The sequence below is a fragment of the Somniosus microcephalus genome, chromosome 1, assembly GCF_052327205.1.
Source record: "Somniosus microcephalus isolate GS21.2 chromosome 1, FLI_Smic_1.0, whole genome shotgun sequence".
Lineage (NCBI taxonomy): Eukaryota > Metazoa > Chordata > Chondrichthyes > Squaliformes > Somniosidae > Somniosus > Somniosus microcephalus.
In genome coordinates, this window is record NC_140987.1 from 437581618 (window position 1) to 437606377 (window position 24760).

The window sequence follows — 24760 nt, forward strand, 5'->3', positions numbered from 1 at the left end:
AGAGAAGCAGGCGGTTGTGAGTGACGTGACAGGGAGCCAAGAGCCCACTGCAGGCGGAGTCAGTGAGTGGGGAGGAAGGAAGAGAGGCCTTGTGTATAAGGCAGGGAAGCGTCATTCATTATGAAGGAAGACAAGGAGAATACCAAACCCCGGGAGAAGAAAGTGGAGGTTAAGTATGAGGAGAGGGCCGAGCGGCCCGAGAAGAAGGAAAGGGAGAAGGAGAAGGAGAAGAAAGAGGCCTTGACCAAGGTTGGTGAAGTTCAGCAGCAGGCCTGAGTGGAGCAGGGCCAGCTCCAGGATGTAATGTCCACCTCAATGGCTGATTGTTTATCACACACACACACACCTACCTTCTTGCTAATAGTCCCACGTTCAGCTTTGTAAATTAAAACCACGTCCTCAGTTCTAAAGCTGTCAGTGTGAATATGCAATTCCAAGGTTGTTTTCTGGAAGTCCCTGGTTTCTTCCAGCAGCCTTATTTGTTTTTGTATATATGCACATAATAATAATTCTAATGAATGCTTATTTTTGTTGTTGTTGAGTGATTCATGTGAGAAGTGCACTTTTATGTGACAACAACAATAATAAGCCTGATGGAGCTGAATTAATATATACACTTGTAGCTGAGTCATCCTGGAGTTTAATCTGTGTCTCTGCTAATGATCCGCTCTCCAACTGCTTCAGATTCTCCTTCGTTAGTTTTACTGATGTTATCAGCTTTTGCTGTTTAAACTGAAAACCATTTTTGAAAAGAAATATTTGCAACGTTTAAATGATCCTCACTTAATTGTTTTGTGTTACTTGGGTCTTTCTTTAATAGTAATTTACTGAGTCCTCCTTTTAATAAAAAAAAGACTTTCATTCAAATAATGTTTTACGGCCAATGAAATACTTCTTGAAGTATAGTCGCTGTTGTAATGTAGGAAACGCGGCAGCCAATTAGCGTACAGCAAGCTCCCACAAACAGCAATGTGATCAATGACCAGATAATCTGTTTTAGTGATGTTGATTGAGGGATAAATATAGGCCAGGACACAGAAACATAGAAGATAGGAGCAGGAGTAGGCCATTCGGCCCCTCGAGCCTGCTCCGGCATTCAGTGCGATCATGGTTGATCATCCAAATTCAGTACCCGGTCCCTGCTTTCTCCCCATACCCCTTGATCCCTTTAGCCTTAAGAAATGTATCCAACTCCTTCTTGAATATATTTAATGTATTGGGCTCAATGCCTTCTGTGGTAGAGAATTCCACAGGTTCACCACTCTCTGGGTGAAGAAATTCCTCCTCATTTCTGTCCTAAATGGCTTACCTCTTATCCTTAGACTGTGACCCCTGGTTCTGGACTCCCCTGCCATCGGGAACATCCTTCCTGCATCTAGTCTGTCCAGACCTGTCAGAATTTTATAAGTTTCAATGAGATCCCCTCCCATTCTTCTAAACTCCAGCGAGTACAAGCCCAATCGACCAAATCTCTCCTCATACATCATTCCTGCCATCCCAGGTATCAGCCTGGTGAATCTTCGCTGAACTCCTTCCATGGCAAGAATATCCTTCCTCAGATAAGGCGACCAAAACTGCACACAATACTCAAAATGTGGTCTCACCAAGGCCCTGTACAACTGCAGCAAGACATCCTTGTCCCTGTACTCAAACCCTCTCGCTACGAAGGCCAACATGCCATTTGCCTTCTTAACCACCTGCTGCACCTGCATGCTTACCTTCAGCGACTGGTGCAGAAGGACACCCAGGTCTCGTTGCACTTCCCCTTCTCCCAATCTATTGCCACTTCCCCTTCTCCCAATCTATTGCCATTCAGATAATAATCTGCCTTCCTGTTTTTGCCACCAAAGTGGATAACCTCGCATTTATCCATGTTATATTGCATCTGCCATGCTTTTGCCCAATCACCCAACCTGTCCATATCATCCTGGAGTTTCTCGGCATCCTCCTCACAGCACACACGCCCACCCAGCTTTGTGTCGTCTGCAAATTTGGAGATATTACATCTAGTTCCCTTGTCTAGATCATTAATATGTATTGTGAATAGCTGGGGCCCAAGGACCGATCCCTGCGGTACCCCACTAGTCACTGCTTGCCACTCGGAAAAAGACCCGTTTATTCCAACTCTTTGCTTTCTGTCTGCCAACCAGTTCTCTATCCAAGTCAATACCTTGCCCCCAATCCCATGTGCCTTAACTTTACACGCTAATCTCTTATGCGGGACCTTATCAAAAGCCTTCTGAAAGTCCAAATACACCACATCCACTGGTTCTCTCATCTATTTTACCAGTTACATCCTCAAAAAATTCCAGTAGATTAGTCAAGCACGATTTACCTTTTGTAAATCCATGTTGACTTTGTCCGATCCTGTCACTGTTTTCCAAATGCTCTGCTTTTGTGAAGACAGAACCAAAATATGTATTTAATTGGCCTGCCATTTCTTTGTTCCCCATTATAAATTCCCCTGATTCTGACTGCAAGGGACCTATGCTTGACTTCACCAATCTTTTTCTCTTCACATATCTATAAAAGCTTTTACAGTCAGTTTTTATGTTCCCTGAAAGCTTACTCTCCTATTCTATTTTCCCTTTCTTAATTAATCCCTTTGTCCTCCTTTGTTGAATCCTAAACTGCTCCCAATCCTCAGGTTTACTGCTTTTTCTGGCCAATTTATATGTTCTCTCCTTGGATCTTATGCTATTCCTAATTTCCCTTGTTAGCCATGGTTGAGTCACCTTTTTTGTTTTATTTTTATGCCAAACTGGGATGAACAAATTCTGTAGTTCATCCATGCGGTCTTTCAATGTTTGCCATTACCTATCCACCGTCAACCCTTTGAGTGACATTCCCCAATCAATCCTACCCAACTCGCACCTCCGACCATCGTAGTTTCCTTTATTTAAATTTAGGACCCTAGTCTCTGAGTCGACTACTTCATTCTCCATCTTAATGAAGAATTCGATCATATTATGATCGCTCTGACCCAAGGGGCCTCGTACAACAAGATTGCTAATTAATCCTTTCTCGTTACATAATACCCAGTCTAAGATGGCCTGATCTCTGGTTGGTTCCTCGACATATTGGTCCAGGAAACCATCCCTTAAACACTCCAGGAATTCCTCCTCCACAGTATTGTTACTAATTTGGTTAGCCCACTCTATATGTAGATTAAAGTCACCCATGATGACTGCTGTGCCCTTATTGCACGCTTCTCTAATTTCCCTTTTAATACCATCCCCAACCTCTGCATTACTGTTTGGAGGTCTATCTACCACTCCCACTAACGTTTTCTGCCCCATGATATTTCTCAGTTCTACCCATACAGATTCCACATCATCAGAGCTAATATCCTTCCTTACAATTGTGTTAATCCCTTCTTTAACCAGTAATGCTACCCCACCTCCCTTTCCTTTTTGCCTATCTTTCCTGAATATTGAATACCCCTGGATGTTGAGTTCCCAGCCTTGGCCACCCTGGAGCCATGTTTCCGTAATCCCAATCAAATCATATTCGTTTACCTCTATTTGCTCAGCTAATTCATCCACCTTATTACGAATGCTCCTCGTATTAAGACACAAAGCCTTCAGGCTTGTTTTTTTAACGCTCTTACACCTATTAGAATTATTATTTACTGTGGCCATGTTTGATTTAAACCGTTGATTTCTCTGACTGCCACTTTTGTTTTTCTCCTTCCTATCTTTTGCTTTTATCCTTGTTTCCCTTTCCTCTGTCCCCTTGCTCAGGTTCCCAACCCCCTGCCATTTTAGTTTAAACCCTCCCCCAGAGCACTAGCAAACACTCCCCCTAGGACATCGGTCCCGGCCCTGCCCAGGTGCAAACCGTCCGGTTTGAACTGGTCCCACCTCCCCCAGAACTGGTTCCAATGTCCCAGGCATTTGAATCCCTCCCCCTTGCACCATTCCTCTAGCCACGTATTCATCTGAAATATCCTTCTATTTCTGCTCTGACTAGCACGTGGCACTGGTAGCAATCCTGAGATTACTACCTTGGAGGTCCTATTTTTTAATTTACCTCCTAACTCCCTATATTCCGCTTTTAGGACCTCATCCCGCTTTTTACCTATATCGTTGGTACCTATATGTATCACGACAACTGGCTGTTCACCCTCCCCTTCCAAGATGTTCTGCAGCCACTCGAGACATCCTTGACCCTTGCACCAGGGAGGCAACACACCATCCTGGAGTCTCGTTTGCGGCCGCAGAAACGCCTATCTATTCCCCTTACAATAGAATCCCCTATTACTATAGCTCTACCCCTCTTTTCCCTCCCGTCCTGTGCAGCAGAGCCACCCCTGGTGCCAGGAAGTTGGCTGCTGCTGCCTTCCTCTGGTAAGCCATCCCCCCCCCCCCCCCCCCCCCCCCAACAGTACTCAAAGTGGTGTATCTGTTTGAGAGGGGGATGTCCACAGGGGACCCCTGCACTACCTGCCTGTGCCTAGTACTCTGTCTGTTGGTCACCCATTCCCTTTCTGCCTGTCCAACCTTTGCCTGCGGTGTGACCAACTGATCAAACGTGCTATTCACGACGTCCTCAGCCTCGCAAATGGTCCAGTATGAATCCAATCGCAGCTCCAGTGCCGCAATGCGGTCTTCCAGTAGCTGCAGCTGGACACACTTCCTGCACACACAGTTGTCAGGGACACAGGAAGTGTCCCTGAGTTCCCACATAGCGCAGGAGGAGCATACAATGGGGCCGGGCTCTCCTGCCATGACTTACCCTTTAATTAATTGCAATTAAATTAAATTAAATCAAATCAATCCCAACAATTACACTACCGTTAAAGAGTATATTTAAGGGCCTTGGTTTATAAACCGTCCCCGCTACACCACAGAGACTTTAGAAACTATAAACCACAGAGTTAAAGTTTATAAAGAGAGAAATACTCACCAACCAATCACTTACCTGCTTTCTGGTGACGTCACACTTCGATTACTTTTTACTTCTTTCTCTGAGATTGGAGATTGGAACGCTCTGAGGCCTACCTGGTCTCCTGGAGCCTTTTGTACTGCCGCCGCTCCGCGATTCCCGCCGAGATTTCACCCGCTGACACCGGGGAGAACTCCCCTGCTCCTCTTTGAAATAGTGCCGTGGGATCTTTTACATCCACCTGAGAGAGCAGACGGGGCCTCGGTTTAACATCTCATCCGAAAGACCATCAAAACATCTGTTGTAAAACTGTAACAATCATTCCTGTGTTTCAGTAGTTTGGAAGTTCATAGATTGAGTGGCACACTGGATATCTGATCTGATCCACCTGTTCCTAAACTTAAAGCTATTTTAAAAATTGTTGTAACATTATGATACAAGGGCAGTGTATATATTTTTAAAGAAGTAGCTGATAGATATTTTAATTTTACCCATTAGGTGGTGGTCCGTCGTTTGCCTCCCAGTTTGACAAAAGAACAGTTGGAAGAGCAACTTGCCCCGTTACCTGAGCATGATTACTTTGAGTTTTTTTCTACCAATTCAAGGTAAGTAGTTACTATAACAAAATTGTATCACTTTTTCTTTAAATCATAAGGGCCACATTATGAACTGCATTAAAAATCAAAGGGGGCGGCCTCTTTTTCCCCTTGAACTCTTATTTGTGTTGATGGGCTCAACCTCATGCGGTATTGGTCAAGTGCAAATGTTGTGGTGCTATATTCATGGTGTTATCAGTTGATGAAATCTTAGAACCCCATTGAGAAACACTAGAGTTTTGCACTGAAACAATTATAAGATCGCATTGATGGTAAGCCTGAGAGGCTGCGTGACAATTTTGGGTACACACTGACGCAACTGGCAGCATAACTGCTGAAGTCCAATCCAATCAGTTTATTGAATGCAATAAATCCTTCAGGTTGCTGCCTCGTACAACCAATAAACCCGTGCTTGGCACCGTGCGAAGTATAGTAGAGTTGAGCCTTACAGTACTAACAAGACTATATAATAAGAGACTGCTCCCACCCACTCTTAATATTAAAAAGTAGACCTGAGGAACATGGCTCTCTGTGCATGTATGTAAACCCACAGAGTTATCTCCTGGCAGACGGAGTACGACTTGTGCACCGGCTCAGCTTGGGCACTGCTGGCTGCATTGCACACTCTACAGCTACTGGTCTCTGACCAATAGAGCAGTATAACTGCAGTCTTAAACAAACAAAGATCTCCTCTGTTTTAAATCGATAATTTCAGAGTCCTACTGTGCTTTAAAAAAAAAAAGTGTAGCACAGTGATGAGAGTGGACAATATGTCAAGGTGATTGTTAAACCTAGTGCTGACTGAGTGACACTTATTTTGACTCTCCTAGTGGGCAGCACTTCTGCACTTTTGTTTGCAATAGTCGTCTGAACATGAGTATAGAACTTTGTGACCACAATGAACCTGATTTGTGGACAGCCATTTCTGGATTTAATCTTTCTGAAATGATAGATAATGCTCACAAGTGGGATTTTGTAAGTATCCCTTATTTCGTGGAGATATAACGAGAAAGAAAAATTCCAAGGGGAGGACCCACCATCCGTGGTTAACTAAAAAAATTAAAGATAGTATTAAACTTAAAGAAAAAGCATATAATTGCGCAAAGATGGGTGGCAGGTCAGAAGATTGGACAGAATATAAAAAACAGCAAAGAATGACTAAAAGATTAATAAGGAGAGAAAAATTAAAGTACGAGAGAAAGCTGGCTAGAAATATAAAAACAGATAGTAAGAGTTTCTATAGATATTTTAAAAAGAAAAGAGTTAACAAAGTGAGCGTTGGTCCTATAAAAAGTGAGTCTGGGGAATTAATGGAAAATAAGGAGATGGCAGTTGAATTGAACAGGTATTTTGCATCGGTCTTCACTATAGAGGATACAAGTAACATCCCAGAAATAGCTGTAAATCAGGAAATGGAAGGGAGGGAGGAACTCCAGAAAATTATAATCACCAGGGAAGTGGTACAGAGCAAATTGTTCAAGCTGCGGGCTGACAAGTCCCCGGGTCCTGATGGACTTCATCCTAGGGTCTTAAAAGAAGTGGCTAGTGAGACAGTTGATGCATTGGTTTTAATTTTCAAAAATTCCCTAGATTCGGGGAAGGTTCCATTAGATTGGAAAATAGCGAATGTAACTCCTTTATTCAAAAAGGGAGGGAGACAGAAAGCAGGAAACTACAGGCCAGTTAGCTTAACATCTGTCATAGGGAAGATGTTAGAAGCTATTATTAAAGATGTTATAGCAGGGCACTTAGAAAAATTCAAGATAATCAGACAGAGCCAACATGGTTTTGTGAAAGGGAAATCATGTTTAACCAATTTATTGAAGTTCTTTGAGGAAGTAACATGTGCTGTGGATAAAGGGAAACCGATGGATGTACTGTACTTAGATTTCCAGAAGGCATTTGATAAGGTGCCACATCAAAGGTTATTGTGTAAAATAAAAGCTTATGGTGTAGGGGGTAACATATTGGCATGGATAGAAGATTGGCTTGCTAACAGGAAACAGAGAGTAGGCATAAATGGGTCATTTTCTGATTGGCAAGATGTAACGGGTGGTGTGCCACAGGGATCAGTGCTGGGGCCTCAACTTTTTACAATTTATATAAATGACTTGGATGAATGGACTGAATGTATGGTTGCTAAATTTGCTGGTGACACAAAGATAGGTAGGAAAGTAAATTGTGAAGAGGACATAAGGAGGCTACAAAGGGATATAGATAGGTTAAGTGAGTGGGCAAAGATCTGGCAAATGGAGTATAATGTGGGAAAATGTGAAGTTGTCCATTTTGGCAGGAAGAATAAAAAAGAAGCATATTATCTAAATGGTGAGAGATTGCAGAGCTCTGAGATGCAGAGGAATCTGGGTGTCCTAGTGCATGAATCGCAAAAGGTTAGTATGCAGGTACAGCAAGTAATTAGGAAAGCTAATAGAATGTTATTGTTTATTGCGAGGGGAATTGAATACAAAAGTAGGGAGGTTATGCTTCAGTTATACAGGGCATTGGTGAGACCACATCTGGAGTACTGTGTACAGTATTGATCTCCTTATTTAAGGAAAAATGTAAATGCGTTGGAAGCAGTTCAGAGAAGGTTTATTAGACTAATACCTGGAATGGGCGGGTGGTCTTATGAGGAAAGGTTGGACAGGCTAGGCTTGTATCTGCTGGAGTTTAGAAGAGTAAGAGGTGACTTGATTGAAACATATAAGATCCTGAGGGGTCTTGACAGGGTAGAAGTGGAGAGGATGTTTCCTCTTGTGGGAGAATCTAGAACTAGGGGGGGTCACTGTTTAAAAATAAGGTGTCGCCCATTTAAGACAGATGAGGAGAAATTTTTTCTCCGAGGGTCATGAGTCTTTGGAACTCTCTTCCTCAGAGGGCGGTGGAAGCTGAGTCTTTGAATATTTTTAAGGCAGAGGTAGATAGATTCTTGATAAGCAAGGGGGTGAAAGGTTATTGGGGGTAGGCGGGAATGTGGGGTAATCAGATCAGCCATGATATTGAATGGCAGAGCAGGCTCGAGGAGCTGAGTGGCCTACTCCTGCTCCTAGTTCGTATGAGTTGGTTTGACTGACCTGTTGGGGAAATTCCAACTGTAGTCTTTTCATTTTTTTTACACACTTGTAACAGCAGCAATTTCAATCAATACATTTCAGCCTTTATTGAGTTTAACCCTAAAATTATGTTTCAGTTTTGGTCTTTTATGTTGGGTCTGAGTTCAATTTCTGAACTACAATAATGTGTAAAACTTAATCTGGCTATAATAAGGGGAATTTTCTGTTGTACAGGTTACTGCAACCATAACTATTGACTGCAAACTTTGAAATGTGCCGTATTCCCACAAAACAATGGAGGTTAATTGCACCGTTTCAAATTATTTCTTATGTAAAATATCTCTTTTTTTTCCTACAGTTTGTTTCCCCACATATTTTCTAGAGCATACATCAACTTCAAAAACCAAGAGGACATTGTCCTCTTCAGGGATCAATTTGATGGCTATGTTTTCATTGATAGCAAAGGTATGGTATTTTTAACTCGACGTCTGTGTATTGTTGATACCTCCTCGTTTGCTTTGCTTAATTGGCATCTATTAAGTCCTTTCCCTTCATTCATACATTTTCAAACATTTATTGTAAGGAATTATGTGTGTCTTGGTCTATTTTTGGTGTTTCTTTTCAACAACACTGATGTAATGGGGATGAGGAAAGAAACTCAATACAGGAAACTCTTCATTATCCGGGACCGGCGTGGTGCCGGTTTATCAAAAAGTCCGGATTACAGAGAGGTATAGTTTAAAAGGTACGAGAGCTCCGTACACAGCAACAAATCCAGGCTTCCCTGTTGCTTAGCAACATGTGCAGGAACTCCGGCCACAGACCAAGCGTCCCTGTTGCTTAGCAACAAGTGCAGGAACCCCAGTTACACAGCCACAGATCCAGGAACGGCCACTAATATGAAGTAAAACTTACCTGAACCTACTCCTGAATTTTGCCGGTTAACAGAGATTTCCGGTTATTTAGGTGCCGGTAAATCGAGAGTTTCCTGTAATAAGCTAATTCACAGAAGCTTCACATTAGGCCCAGAAACTTCTCTTAAGTTCCCCTCGTCATTAGTATTTCTTATTACTGAACAAACATTTTCAATTTAAATCAGACAAACTAGATAGGGAGAGAATGTTGAATGCTGATTCCTTTTTAATAGTTTTATTGCTTAAAGGAATATTGATTTTGAGATTTTCCCCCTTTGTAGTATAATCTAGTAGTGAGTACTGCTGTGATCACATTTTGATGCTGTGCTTTTAAAGCATCCTATTACTATGAAAAGTTTCTCTTTTGCGTGATTGCCTGAAAGAGCAAAGATACATTTTATTAAAAAGATTGGCGCTCTGAGTGTTGCAATTGTGAACAGCTAGTGTGAGGAAACTAAGTAAAACCGTTAAATTTTTTTCAGTTAAGTATACCGATCTGTCTAGCTTTATTGTGTTGCTTTTACTGCACTTCCACCAGTAGATGTGGAACACATCAAGGAATGGAGTTGTACCACTGAATAGACAGACATTGGTCCTGGCAGACGCACAGTTGATTACATTTTTTTAAAGGAATCCTTTAAGTGTAACCATAAAGGATGTTTTACTGTTGGCGTTCTGTAACCGGATTTATTTTGCATGTGAAAGGAACTTGCTTCCAGTGGTTCAGACATTAGCGAGTATTATAGCAAAATACTGCGGATGCTGGAAATCCGAAATAACAACCGAAAACGCTGGAAAAACTCAGCAGGCCAGGGCAGTATCGTGGAGAGAGAAACGGAGTTAACTCTGTTTCTCTCTCCACGGATACTGCCCTGGCCTGCTAAGTGTTTCCAGCGTTTTCTGTTGTTGTGAGCGAGTATTACTTCACTCAAAGAAACAATACCGAGCTGGCACAACATACTCCGTGTACCTTTTTAATTTTACAATGTATTTTTATTTAGTAGTTAAAATAACTGCATAGTCTGACTAATGGATCTAAATAGAAAACGTTAACTTTTTTTGAACAGACAGATCTGGTCGCCATCCTACTTTTATGAATTTAAGATGACGGAAACATATTTTTGCTAGCGGAAAGCTTTGTTTGATCCATTCTTAATTGTTAAGAACCCCTTTGTTTGTTTTCCCCCCTGTGTTTGTCTTTTTCTCTCTTCCTGCCAATAGGTCAGGAGTACCCTGCTATTGTAGAATTTGCCCCGTTTCAAAAAATTCCAAAAAAGAAGAGCAAGAAAAAAGATGCAAAAGTGGGGACTATTGAAGATGGTGCGGACCATATACATTTTAGTGATGGTATGGAGTACATACGTTATTTTTTTTACAATGTAAACATTTTGTTGTACAGGAAACTTTGTGATATCCGGCACCGACGGGGCCGAGCTGTTGCCGATCTATCAAAACTGCCGGACAAACCAGCGTTAATGTTGAAGCATACGGAGATTTGCAGCTCCGTATCTGGCAACAAACACTGTTGCTTAGCAACAGCTTCTAAACAGTCGGCTGTACCTTAGAAGCGTCTCTGTAGCTTAGCAACAGCTTCAGAGAGACTTTGCAGAGCCTGACTGTTGGGGGGAAAAAAAGCCACGAGAAGGAAAAAAAACCTAACAAAGCAGCTCCTGATTTCTGCCGGTAGATCGAGGTTTCCGGACATACAACCTCCGGATAAACTAGAGTTTCCTGTAAACTGTTGTTGTCTTGTCCCTGTTCTGTTCCATTTTGATTCTGCTTTCATGTCCTTCAGCTAGATGGGCAGAGTGTAAACTATTCCTTAGTTATTACTGTTGCTCTGTCACCTCGTAGGAGATGTGTTTAGTGTATTGGGTAACCTTGTTGGATTCCAAATCATGCCCTTCTTTCAATTTATCACTAAACTCTCTTGCTGATCTAATTTAAATTCCATTTGTTTAAGGAAAAGCTGATGTTTTAAACGGGAAAAAGCTACGGAACAATTCGTATTGGGGGGGCTGGGTAACTGAGGAATATATTGGTTTTAGTAAAATGTTTGAAATGCTATCCTTTTAGTTAATATCTCAAATGCTTTTACAGCAGTTAAGGCAAATGGTATGTTGGCCTTCATAGCGAGAGGGTTCGAGTACAGGAGCAAGGATGTCTTGCTGCAGTTGTACAGGGCCTTGGTGAGACCACACCTTGAGTATTGTGTGCAGTTTTGGTTGCCTTATCTGAGGAAGGATGTTCTTGCCATGGAGGGAGTGCAGCGAAGATTCACCAGACTGATACCTGGGATGGCAGGAATGATGTATGAGGAGAGATTGGGTCGATTGGGCTTGTATTTGCTAGAGTTTAGAAGAATGAGAGGGGATCTCATTGAAACTTATAAAATTCTAACAGGACTGGACAGATTAGATGCAGGAAGGATGTTCCCGATGGCGGGGGAGTCCAGAACCAGGGGTCACAGTCTAAGGATGAGGGGTAAGCCATTTAGGACTGAGATGAGGAGGAATTTCTTCACCCAGAGAGTGGTGAACCTGTAGAATTCTCTACCACAGAAGGCAGTTGAGACCAATTCATTAAATATATTCAAGAAGGAGTTAGATATATTTCTTAAGGCTAAAGGGATCAAGGGATATGGGGCGAAAGCAGGGACAGGGTACTGAATTTGGATGATCAGCCAAGATCTCATTAAATGGCAGAACAGGCTCGAGGGGCCGAATGGCCTACTCCTGCTCCTATCTGCTATGTTTCTATGCTTTGCTGTTTAATCTGCAGGGTTATGGACAAGATCTATTTTTAAAACAAATGACCTAGGATGCACCATTACTTTGTTAATACAGATGTTGCTGGTTCAAGTCCCAGAGCTCTGACGCTTTAACATGCCAACTTTAGTTGTCATGAGTTTATTGTTTCTTTAGCTAGACCACTTGACTGTTTGCCTTGTATTAACAGCGCTCCTAATGGAAGATGGGCGTTAAAGCTCTCTTGGTACAACACAAGGCATCCTGTAGCTGCTTTAGGACCAGTATTGCTGGTAATTGGAGACCATTGTCTGGGCTGCCCTCTTCTTAGTTGAAGGAAGCTGTGTGAAAAGAGTGGCTATATTGTTTGTGTGTTGGGGAATCCTAAGTGGCATTTGTTGGGATTCTGGTCTCCTAGTGAGGAGTCTGTGCTCTGTGCTATAGTTACTATGCTGACTGCTGTTGAAGTTTATTAAAGTAATACCTTTTTATTGCATTTATACCAACTTGGAGTGGGGGGGAGATTCTTTCTGTGCACTATTTTCATGAAATTGTCAACATCTTTTTTATATACTGTCAGCTGTGGCTCAGTGGGTAGCACGCTCTCCTCTGAGTTAGAAGGTTGTGAGCACAAAATCTAGGCTGACACTTCAGTGTAGTATTGGGGGAGCGCTGCACTGGCGGAGGTGCCGTCTTTCAGATGAGACGTTAAACTGAGGCCCGGTCTGCCCTCTCAGGTGGATGTAAAAGATCCCACAGCACTATTACGAAGAAGAGCAGGGGAGTTATCCCCGGTACCCAGGCCAATATTTATCCCTAAACCAACATCACTAAACAAATTATCTGATCATTTATTGCTGTTTGTGGGAGCTTGCTGTGTGCAAATTGGCTGCCATGTTTCCTACATTACAACAGTGACTACACTTCAAAAGTACTTAATTGGCTGTAAAGCACTTTCGGATGTCCTGAGGTTGTGAAAGGCGCTATAGAAATGCAAGTCTTTTTTCTTAAATAGATTTATGATTTCATGATGCCAGTGCACAGAGGAAATCTGTGCCCCTATTTGTCATTTTTTTATTTGCAGTTTCAGCTGAAAATAAGCATTTCAACAAGTTCTAAATTGTTATCTCCATCCTTTTTAGAAAAATATGGGCGGATAGTTTTCTACTATCCTACCTGGAGATATAGGCCCAGAAATTCGGGTCGGAGGCTTCCCGCGGGTGCAAGCCCCCGACCTGCACTTACCTAGTGCGCCGGCCGTTGTGCTGTGGGCCCGCGTCGGATTCCGATCCTGGGCCTGCTCCGACTGCCGGCGCGCAGTGCTTGCGTATCCCAGGGGCGCAGTTAGTTCGAAGCGTGCCCTGGGATCACGTGGGCCATGGAGAGCCAATGGTAGCAGGGAATCTGTATTCATAGATTTGACAGGAAGACCTGTCAAATCTATGAATACAATTCAGCCCCAAAAATCACTAAAACTTCAAATAAAATTTTTTTTTTAATCACATTTTTAAAATAACTATAAATTACATAAATTTAAATTATTGTTTAAAATAGTTTTTTTTGAAAAAATTAATTACAGTTTCTAACAGGGCTAAAAATAAACTTACCTTTCTTTAAAGTATTTAAAAATAATAAAGCGCTGGAAAAAATGTTTTAATTTTACTTAATTCACCACTTACCTTGTTAAAAGCAGGCCTTGCGACTGCTTTTTAAAAGCGTAGCTCCTGGAGACTTACCCTCCCGGAGAAACCTGCAAAAAAAATGGAAGTTCCAGACGTACGCGCTGCCTCTCCGGCGCACGCGTTCCACCTGTGAACCCCTTTTAAGGGAACGGAAGTTCTGGTTTCCCGCGCATGCGCAGTGCATGCACGATACCCGGCACTTTCGTTGGGCCTACGGGTGAGTACCCAGTGCGTACTCACCCGTGGGGACCCGAATTTCTGGCTCATATTGTGCAAATTTTTAATGCAAATGTAAAGTGGACTTTAGAGTAAGTTTTCTAAAACTACATAACGTTTCTTTAAAGCAACGCCTCTTACCCAGTTTCTCCTGCCCACTCTCCTACTGAAGGCATTCGCTTCTTACTAGGCTATGGCGATTGGTGCCAGCGGCCCTCTGGCTTCCTCCAAGTGGACATTATTCACACACGAGCGTTTAGTGAAAGCTGGAATACTATTCAACTATGGGGGGAGGCGGTGGGAATCGCAGACGAGCTCATCCTGTCCCTGGGCAAAAGTGCACCTAGCAATCATATGCACAATCCCTTGTCGATCTTCCCCATGCCTGAAGCCAATTGTAGTGCCTTAACCCAAAAGCAAAATACTGCGGATGCTGGAAATCTGAAATAAAAACAGAAAATGCTGGAAATACTCAGCAGGTCAGGCAGCATCTGTGGAGCGAGAAACGGAGTTAACGTTTCAGTTCGATGACCTTTCAGATGAGAGATCATCGACCTGAAACGTTAACTCTGTTTCTCGCGAGATCATCGACCTGAAACATTAACTCTGTTTCTCGCTCCACAGATGCTGCCTGACCTGCTGAGTATTTCCAGCATTTTCTGTTTTTATTGTAGTGCCTTAGCTGTTGCCCCAGACTGTGATCAATTAACTCCGGGCGAGCCAGGAATCGATGCACAAAACTGTCCAAATAAACAAATCAAAAAAATGTATATTGTGTGCAAAAGTACTACTGAAAGGGTTAACGACCAAAAATAATGGAATTTAGCATTTTTTTTCTCTAAACTGACACTTTGGATTGTTTAAAAGAAGCATAATAACTCCAAATAAACTGATATTGAGGGTAGAGTGGTGCAGCACCTTGAAGCGTCAATGTGCAATACCTTGGGACACAGGTTCAACCCTCTGCTGTTCAGCCTTGCTGCTTTGGATAGGTTGCAGAAGGGACGAGAGGTGCTGTCCCACAGACATAGGAGTGTAGTTCCTGGACCGCACTGTTGATAGTGCCCGATTATCAGAGCACTAGAGATTTATGGCACAAGTTTCCGGGAAGGGAAATTAGACGGTAAAGTTTTTTTTCAGGGAAGGGGCAAGTTAATTGGCTGTAATAACCTTGTCTTAAGTATTTCTTTGAGTCTTAATTGTGTTTATTTTAGAATTGGTTGAATTATTTTTTTCCCCGTTTGTATTCTTTTACCAGATCCTGAATATAAAAAGTTTTTGGAGAGTTATAATAATGCGGATGATGAGAAAAATGCAAACAATCCCGAAACCCTTCTGGAGGAAATCGAAGCTAAAACAAAAGAGTTGGCAGGTAAATTGTGCTGTTTTAATAAGCCTGCTCGGTTTCTGAGTTGACATCTGTTTATCTGCTGTGACTGTCAAAGTCTGTAGATAAAAATGATGGAGGCAGAATTTGATCCTGTACGTTATTGCAGAGGGCCAGCTGTGGCTCAGTGGGTAGCGCACTCGCCTCTGAGTCGGAAGGTCGTGGGTTCAAGTCCCACTCCAGGGACCTGAGCACAAAAATCTAGGCTGACACTCCAGTGCAGTGCTGAGGGAGTGCTGCACTGTCGGAGGTGCCGTCTTTGGGATGAGACGTTAAACCGAGGCCCTGTCTGCGCTCTCGGGTGGATGTAAAAGATCCCATGCTTTGAAGAAGAGCAGGGGAGTTCTCCCCGGTGTCCTGGGCCAATATTTATCCCGCAACCAACGTCACTAAAACAGATTATCTGGCCATTATCACATTGCTGTTTGTGGGAGCTTGCTGTGCGCAAATTGGCTGCCGCATTTCCTACATTACAACAGTGACTACACTCCAAAAAAGTACTTCATTGGCTGTAAAGCGCTTTGAGCCGTCCGGTGGTCATGAAAGGGGCTATAGAAATACAGGTCTGTCTGTCTGTCTCTGTCCTTTAATCTTAATGCAGAAACCTTTTATGCCATATATTAAACTTTTTATTTTAGTAATTGTCTCTAAGTTTACAAATGTAATAACAATCCCTAAAGTAGGGCCACACTGATTAACTTGATTTGTTTTTTTTGTTGGTTAAAGTTATTTATCTTGGTTCATGGCTCGTGATGTGTCCTTGGTCGATTTTATAGGTGTCCATTGGATCACATCATTCTAACCTGCCTGATAAAAGCTTGGTAATTCTTTAATAAGAGGCAGAAATGCATCTTGTCGTTATCATGCATGTGTAATCAGGCCTGACCTTGAACATCCTCCATTCATGCCATTTGAGTTATTTTAAAACATAATTCCCTCTTTCTTTTGCTTGTATTTGTTTTTCTATCCTTGTGTTGTATTCCTTTTTTCCTGTTGAAATTCAAAACCAGATACAGTAGCGTAGTGGATATGGTACTGGACCAGCAAGTGCGAGGTTATGAATTCAAATCTTGCCTTGAATTCAATTCAGTAAATCAGGGAGTTTGTGTGCTGGCACCAGAAAATATGACATTGAAAGAGACGGGTTGTTGCCGTTTAACCCAACTGGTTCACTGATCCCCTTGAAGGAAGGGAATCTGCCACATCTACCCAGTCTAGGGTGACGTGTGACACTAGTCTACACTAGCTGGTTGACTCTTGATGCTGTCTGAAGTGTCCTAGCAAGTCGCTCAGTTGATATGGCAAGTAGGGTTGGGTAATAAATGTGTTACCCCCTAAGAAATTACACACGCATGCATGAATGGACCTTTTGTGCATGCTGGCTCATTTACACAAACTCTTTCAATTCATGACTAGCTGGACTAGTATTGAGTAGCAATTCCCCCCCCCCCCCCCCCCCCCAAAGTGCTGGTACATGTTACTGTAGAATGTTTTCCCAGTGTTCTGTTGCAATTTTGTAGGAACTCCAAATCAAAAGTTTATTTGCATTATAGTAAATGGATGACTTTTTTCCCCCCCATTAACAGCTAAGAAAACCACACCCCTTTTGGACTATGTGAAAAATAAACAGGTAATGATTCTCGTTTTGACTTTTTAAAAATAGTTTTGCGTTTATCTAAAATATGTCATTAATTGCCTACTGTGTGTCACTATTCTTCCCCCCCCCCCCCCAACCCCCACTCCCACAGAGAATAAGAGAGGAAAAAAGAGAAGAAAGGAGGAGAAGAGAGCTGGAAAAGAGGAGACTCCGAGAAGAAGAACGGAGAAAATGGAGAGAGGACGAAAGGCGGAAAAGAAGAGAAGCAGAGAAGCAAAAGAAGATGTTAGAAAAAGGATTTGATAAAGATAAAGATAGATCGAAGGACGAACCAAAGATAAAGGTGCACTAAAATGTCAATATTCTTACAAAATCACTTTATTTAAAATTTTTACAAACTGTCTGATGGCTGAATATCATTTTGGATTTGTAGCTTCTGAGGAAGCCAGATAAAGGGGATGACTCCAGTTTAGAAAAGCCAAAGGAGAAGGTGAAGAAACTGGAGAGAGAGCGAGCTAAAGAGGACAGACCATTCAGTGGACAGGGAAGACGCCTGGAGGGTGCCATCAAGGAGGATAAAGGAAAGAAGTGAGTGAGAATAAATTCAACTACTTCTGTCCTTTCCAATCTTTGTTATTTGGTTGCTTGTTGCAATAGGCACGTTCTCTCGCCCATGATACTAAATTTGGTGCTGGAGTGGTTTGCACGTACACTGCAATCAAGGAGGAAACTTGATGGTATAAATCCTACGGAATTGTGCATTCTGAGCTCCTGTCATCACGAGCCTAGTGCTCCAGAACTAATTTCTTGCCTGTAGAAGTGCTGCATTGTCAGACGTCTATTGGTATTTTTCATCCAGTGTAACTTGAGGCATTTTTCTAGGTGGTGTTTTGAAGATGGCAATTTGTTTAGCAGGCAGCCACATATGTTATCTTGGATAATCTTTTTCTGTTCTTTCTCTGTGTCGAGCATTAGTTCCTGGCAAAGAAGACAAAATGGGGCGGGGTGGGGGGCTGGTGTATGCCCTAGCATCTTTTAAACTTTTTTTATTGGTGTGAGTGACAGGGCTTGTGTATTTTTTTTCCCCTTCTCACTTCGTGTGTAAAAGTATTTGCTGGGATTTGTGGGCACAGATCTGTATCTTGCCACTCTGGACTGCTAACATGTTTCACTGCAGAGCAGTGTGTGAAATTTAAACTTGTCTGTGGTGAGACTTCTGCTGAGTGTGGTAGTGGAAAAGGACCTGATATCTGAGAACTACTCTGAACCCTGTATTTAGATGAATACAGTATGATTCAAGTGGATTTTGTACTGTGAATGAAGGAACTTACATTTATATAGCACCTTTCACAACCACCGGATGTCCCAAAGTGCTTTACAGCCAATGAAGTGGTTTTGAAGTTAAGTCACTGTTGTAATGTAGGAAATGCGGTAGCCCATTTGTGCACAGGAAGGTCCCATAAATAAATGACCAGATAATCGGTTTTAGTGATGTTGGTTGAGGGATAAATATTGGCCAGGACACCGGGGAGAACTCCCCACCTCTTCTTCGAAATAGTGGGAACTTTTACATCCACCCGAGAGGGCAAATAGAGCCTCGGTTTAACGTCCCTTCCGAAAGACAGCACCTCCGACAGTGCAGCACTCCCTCAGTACTGCACTAAGTGTGAGCCTGGAGTGGGGCTTTAACCCACAGCCTTTCTGGCTCGGGTGAGAGTGCTACCTGAGCCACAGATGACACCAAAGTGAAGGGTGTTTGGTGCGCATTTGGGTTGCATGTAATGAGCCATGTTAACCAGTAGCCCAAAGTGTAACTTTTAAAAAAAGAAACTGGAGGGAATTGTCCAGTGCAATTTTTACCAGCATGTCTATTCATCGGGCTGCCGGATAACGGGCTCACTAGAAAATAAACTCTGTCGTCTTTTCGCATTATTTGGCCGTAACTAAACGCAATTCACTGCATGGCAAGTTGTGAAATTGAATCCAATAAATCTGGTAATTTATGGGCTGGCATCAGAAAAAGATGATTGGGAATCTGCCATACTGTCGTTTTAAAACCCCAACTACTTCACTAACGTTCTTCACGGAAGAAAACCCGTGCCCCTACCTGGTCTGGCCTGCACGTGTCTCCAGACTCTTGATGCCCTTCGAAGTATTCTAGCAAGCCACTCTGTTTTAAAACCTTCACTAAGAAGGCGCCCCACTTTCTCAGGGCAACAAGAGATGGGCAATAAATGCAGGCTTGGCGGATCCACCACGTCCCGAAAAAAGTATATATTTTTTTTTTTAAGTTTCTGTTTTGAGCCTTAAATAATTTTGTTTTTGACTTTGTTTGGACACGGCAGGACTGAAGACGATGGTGGAAGAGACTACCGGGAAAAAGAGGACAGGGAACGCGAGAGAAGGCTGAAGGAGAAAGAGCGGCAGAAACGCCAGGACGAAGAACGCCGGAAGCCAAGGGAGCGATGCGAGGCTGACAAACCTTTCAGGAAAAAAGACGAAGAGGTTAAGAAGGAAAAAGATCAAAGCAATGAAAAGGCCAGGAAGAAGGAAAGCTTGGAGACTGCGCCAAGCTATGACAAACTGGAGAAAGGAAAAGAGGACAAGAAGGAGGATAGTGCATCAAAAAAGGAACGAATCCGAAATAAGGTACAGGAATGTCTCATTTAGTAGCTGTGGGTTAACGAATTGAAACAAATAGAACACAGGGTGGATGTTAGTAAAAACCAACACTTCTTTCTGCTGCTATAAAGACATCTGGGGTTTAAATTTAATCTGTGTTGCAAATGTAATATAATACTCGGCCATCATTTCTGTTGGTACAGGTAGACTATCCTTTATCCGAAAACCTCGGGAGCAGCCGTGTTTCGGTTTTCGGAAAATTTCGGATTTCAGAAGGTACTTTATAAGACTGGGAAATTTGACGGGGGTCGGGGGTGGGGGTCGGTGGGGGGGTCGGGGGGGAGAAAAGAATATCGGACAGGCCGCTGCAGCTATCGGACGGGCCGCTGTATTGTTGGGTTCACTCTCCCGGTACCTCCTTCACACTGCCTGGCTCGGCCTGAAATCGCCTACCCAGGAGGGAACTCTGTGACCCTCTGCCCTGCTCAGCGTAAATCGTGCGCCACTCTGGTCATGTCGTGCGCACGACTTACGCTGAACGAAAAAACTTTCGGGTTTTTAGAGGTTTTCAGTTTTCGGAAGTTCGGATAAAGGATAGTCTACCTGTAATGCACCTAAATCTCTCGGAGCCATTTCATTGATCAAAGTAGCACATGATACTTCAAATGTCTTGACGCTGATTTTTGTTTTTTTTACAAGTATTGTTTTTCAGGTTGATGTGTGGCAATCACAAATTTTAATTTAGAAACAAGTGGACTTCCACTGGTTAAAATTGCTAAGTAAATACTTAGACAATTCCGTGAAAATGAATCACGAATACAAATATTGGTGGCTTGATTGCATTAAAATTCCTAGCTGTGTTGAAGTGGTTAGGTTAATTTTATAACTATTAATAGAAAGCAAAGTTTCTACCCTAATCCATGGTGGTATTGAAACCAACAATGTAATATCCACTTAATTTCAACAGTAAGGAATACTTTTTAAGGGTATATCACTTGGTCTCTGAGTTTATCCAGTGTAGATATCCTGTTTTAAGCAATGTAAGACTGACGTGTTGTCTGTGGTTTTGTTGCGTTACAGGATGCCTAACATAGAAGATAGGAGCAGGAGTAGGCCATTCGGCCCCTCGAGCCTGCTCCGCCATTCAACGAGATCATAGCTGATCATCCAAACTCGGTACCCTGTCCCTGCCTTCTCCCCATACCCCTTGATCCCTTTAGCCTTAAGAAATATATCTAACTCCTTCTTGAATATATTTAATGCATTGGCCTCAACTACCTTCTGTGGTAGAGAATTCCACAGGTTCACCACTCTCTGGGTGAAGAAATTCCTCCTCATCTCTGTCCTAAATGGCTTACCCCTTATCCTTAGACTGTGACCCCTGGTTCTGGACTCCCCCGCCATCGGGAACATCCTTCCTGCATCTAGTCTGTCTAGTCCTGTTCGAATTTTATAAGTTTCAATAAGATCCCCTCTCATTTTTCTAAACTCCAGCGAGTATAAGCCTAATCGACTCAATCTCTCCTCATAGCCTTGTGCTACAGTGTGCCTTGTATAAAGTCCAAGAGGGTATTACTCCTGGAATATAATTACACATTGTACACTTTGCTCTTCAGATTTTATTGCATTGATTTAAGTTGCAGGGAAGCAAAAGGCTGAAAGATTTTCAGCTTCGTGAAAGGTCACCTATAATGTGCTTAATGTATTTTTTTAATTAAAGAAAATGCCTTTTGTAATATTGAACTTTTAAAAGTGTAATCCATTTGGACATTTTCAGTTCTTTTTGTGTCCCACTTTTTTTTTTTCAATTTCCAGGACCGCCCGACTATGCAGCTGTACCAGCCGGGGGCACGGAGCCGCAGCCGGTTAGTGACGTGCGCAAAGTCTAGCGAAAGCAGCACAAAGTCGCCAGAGGACAATGAGGAGAAAAAAGAGGAATTTGAGGCTTCCGGGAATATTGCCGAAAAGGAGAGTGAAGAATGAGAAGGCTGCTGCTTCGTTCAAGGTTTGAGCAGTCACGGTACACCGACCGAGTGTAGGAGAAGTGCGAAAAGTGTCCTTATTGGAGAGGAGCTCGGAGAACAAGGATGGTGCAGTTTGCTTGTCAGATAAAAATGTTTGAAACTGGTAATTTCCCTTTTTTTTAAAGAATGGAGGTTTTTTTATGCCATCACGATTGTGACCGGGCACTGATGTGCAAGATTATTGCAGTTGGAGATTAACTGGGATGTAAATTAGACGTTGCGCTTACTAGACAGGTTGCTAGTGACCCTGAAAAATGTGCTAGCCAACCGCTTTCATATGAGCTAATGATATTAATGACATCCCATCATTTGCTTCAGTAGGCAAGAAGCAAGTAAAGGAAATGTTCTGTCCGCTACAGCAGAATTATACCAGCAAATGCTAGTAACTTACCTGGGTCGTAAGTTCAAATATAAACTACAGATTATAGCATGAGAGACCAAATTCTTAGTGGCCTTATTGATCTTTTCACTTGTGGCATGTATGAAAAGGCATGAGGGTGGGGGAGGGGGTGGGGATGGGGGGAGGGGGGAAATAGCATTTGCTAATTCACACTTCTCATGGGTATTGCGTTTTAGGGTTAGACTTGTCTGTAACTAGAACTGGAAAAAGTACCAGTTGTAATTCTTCGGTTCTATCCTTGACGCCCTTTAGATCTATTTACTGAACTTCGTGATTTCTGTAGGAAGGAAGATCTTGAAAAATCTCACTTTGTTCATTTCCTGTTGCTGCGCCAATCCAGTTCTTTTGACTCGAATTGTACCCCATCAATCCAGCCGTCTATAAAATACAGATAAGAGCTTATTGGAAATTATTCAAACTTGACCTTTCATGCGTCATCAAGAATTTTAATTTGCTTTTAACTTAACCATTCATTGCCTGCGGAAGTCTCTTGCAGTGCCATTCTCTGATCAGCCAGCAGAGGATGCTGCTAGCATTGCAGTCCTGTGTGTGTTGTATTTGTGTTGGAATGGCAATCTGAAATTCAGTCGGCGGGGGTTGCATGAAGGGAGAAAAGAAATCTGTTCAGTGACCACTTTTATTCTGGCGATTGACTTCTAATGTGTGTATCTAGTTTTGGATCACATGTTACAAAATAAGCAAGAGAATATTGAGCCTGTTTCTCGATCCCTGATTTGCAACATTGCCGGCTCCTTGTGTTTTTATTTTGCATCTTGTGGACATTGCGCATATCTTCAGGGTCCGAGGAATTGTTGCAATCAAAAAACAACTCTCAGCTGCAAACTCAGTTGGTTTTACTGTTTGTGCTGCATCAGAAAGGTTGCAAAGCTGTTCCTACATTCCAAGAACTGTTGAAACAATTCCTTCTGTAGAAAATTGAAACTTTTACTACTTTAACTCTCAAGACTATGCATTTCCTTTTGTTTTTCATGCATTGTTTATACTTTCAACAGTGTTGAACACTTGCGATCAATAAAAACCAATGACAAGATGCGTACAGTATTGTTGTGACCAGAAATTAGCAGTTTTAATGGCATCCTTTTAATTCCAGTGACCTTCCAGACTCATCAAATCATACAGCACAGAAGGAGGACTTTTGGCCCATCATGCCTGTGCCAGCTCTTTGCTGTTCCATTTAGTCCCACACCCAGCTTGTTCCCCATAACCTTGCAAATTAGTCCTCTTCAATTACAGGAAACTTTTTTTTATCGGGCACGGACGGGACCGACGTGGTGCCAGTTCATCAAAAATTCCGGATAACTGAAAGCTATAGTAAAGCAACAAACCCTGTTGCTTAACAACAGGTTCAGAACAATGGCCACAAGTTGCAAGCGTCTCTGTAGCTTAGCAACAGCTGCAGCCACACCCTTGCACAGCAACAGATGGAGGAAGGCAAGTAATAAAAGTTACCTGAACCTACTCCTGAATTTTGCCGGTTAACCGAGATTTCCGGTTATTTAGGTGCCGGTAAATCGAAAGTTTCCTGTACATGTCCAATTGCCTTTTTGAAAGTTCCCATGGAATCTGATTCCACCACCCTTTCAGATAGTGCATTCCAGATGACAACAACCCTCTGTGCCGAAATTTCTCCTCCTTTCCCCTCTGGAGCTTTGGCAATTATTTTCAATCTATGACCTCTGGTTACCGACCCACTTGCCAAAGGAATTGATTTCTCCCTACTTTTTCAAAACTCCATATAAGCCAAATGTGTCGTCTTTCACCAATAGAAGTTTATGGTGTGACTAAACCTACTGGCACCGTGACCCACATGGCTCCCAAAGGTGAAGGCTCTGGTCCCAAACACCAATTTATTGTAAAAACCCCTGCCTAGCCCAGAAAGCTGGTTCTTTAACAAGTGAAGGGACCACCTCCCCTGCACCATGGCCATTAAAGCCATTAAATGCCCTCTGCAAATCCCAGGCTGTGGCTGGAAATTTCCACTCCCCACCCCTTCAGTATCTCTTCATTGGCAAGTCCGGCAGTGGGCTTTCAATCACAAGAACTCCAGTCGCCAGCACAGAAACCCCTGCTGCACTCCTGCACAAAGAGTGAGTGCAAAATCTCTGGTGCAATTGCACCTGGGGTGGGGGGGTGAGGAGAGGAAGCCTATCTTGCATATGGTACAAAGGGAAAGATGTGCAGAGTGAGGCATATGTGAGACATTGTGATGGACCTGAGGGGAAAACATTCCCACAAGACCAGGCAGAAGGGGAAGCAAATTGGCCATTCCCTCTGCTTGGTGGCTGCAACAGGGAGCGACATCTTTTTCTGTGGCCGGCTGCAGCACACATACATACATACACCACCGAAGCTGTGGCTGAATTCAAAATTAATCTCCCTGAATGTCAAGGCAACTGCCACCCATCAAACCGAAGAAGGAAAACACTTCTGTACCTCAAAATCACGAAGGAAAATTCTGGAAGAATTTTTAAAACTTTTATCCGGTAACTGATTTGAACAATTGTTATGTTAGAATCGGGTAGTGAAGAACTGAACTAAGAGCAAGAAAAACAGAAAACTGATTTGTGACCTCTGCAAACCTGACTGGGTACAATCTTGCTCCTAGTTGGTCTCA

General features: G+C 42.7%; 1 protein-coding gene across 2 annotated transcripts; it reads left to right on the plus strand.

Moving 5' to 3' along the window:
* The first annotated feature begins 26 nt into the window (after positions 1 to 26).
* Positions 27 to 23176, plus strand: upf3b (UPF3B regulator of nonsense mediated mRNA decay). Of its 2 annotated transcripts, XM_086001094.1 has the most exons (11): positions 27 to 249; positions 5386 to 5492; positions 8895 to 9001; positions 10672 to 10797; positions 15354 to 15467; positions 17069 to 17112; positions 17231 to 17422; positions 17513 to 17667; positions 19425 to 19728; positions 19905 to 19977; positions 21517 to 23176. In XM_086001094.1, the coding sequence occupies exons 1-11, from the start codon at positions 121 to 123 to the stop codon at positions 21588 to 21590; spliced, it is 1425 nt and encodes a 474-aa protein (XP_085857220.1). In that variant the 5' UTR covers positions 27 to 120; the 3' UTR covers positions 21591 to 23176. The 2 variants fall into 2 exon arrangements, with proteins under 2 accessions (XP_085857220.1, XP_085857211.1); XM_086001085.1 differs by lacking the exon at positions 19905 to 19977 and having other exon boundaries at positions 30 to 249.
* Positions 23177 to 24760: the final 1584 nt, after the last annotated feature.

Bases quoted from the DNA above. Each gene is read 5' to 3' on its own strand.
- upf3b (XM_086001085.1), top strand. From the start codon at position 121: ATGAAGGAAGACAAGGAGAATACCAAACCCCGGGAGAAGAAAGTGGAG. The intron at 17,113-17,230 runs GTAATGATTCTC...CCACTCCCACAG, and splicing joins ACTATGTGAAAAATAAACAG to AGAATAAGAGAGGAAAAAAG. The intron at 19,729-21,516 runs GTACAGGAATGT...TTCAATTTCCAG, and splicing joins AGGAACGAATCCGAAATAAG to GACCGCCCGACTATGCAGCT.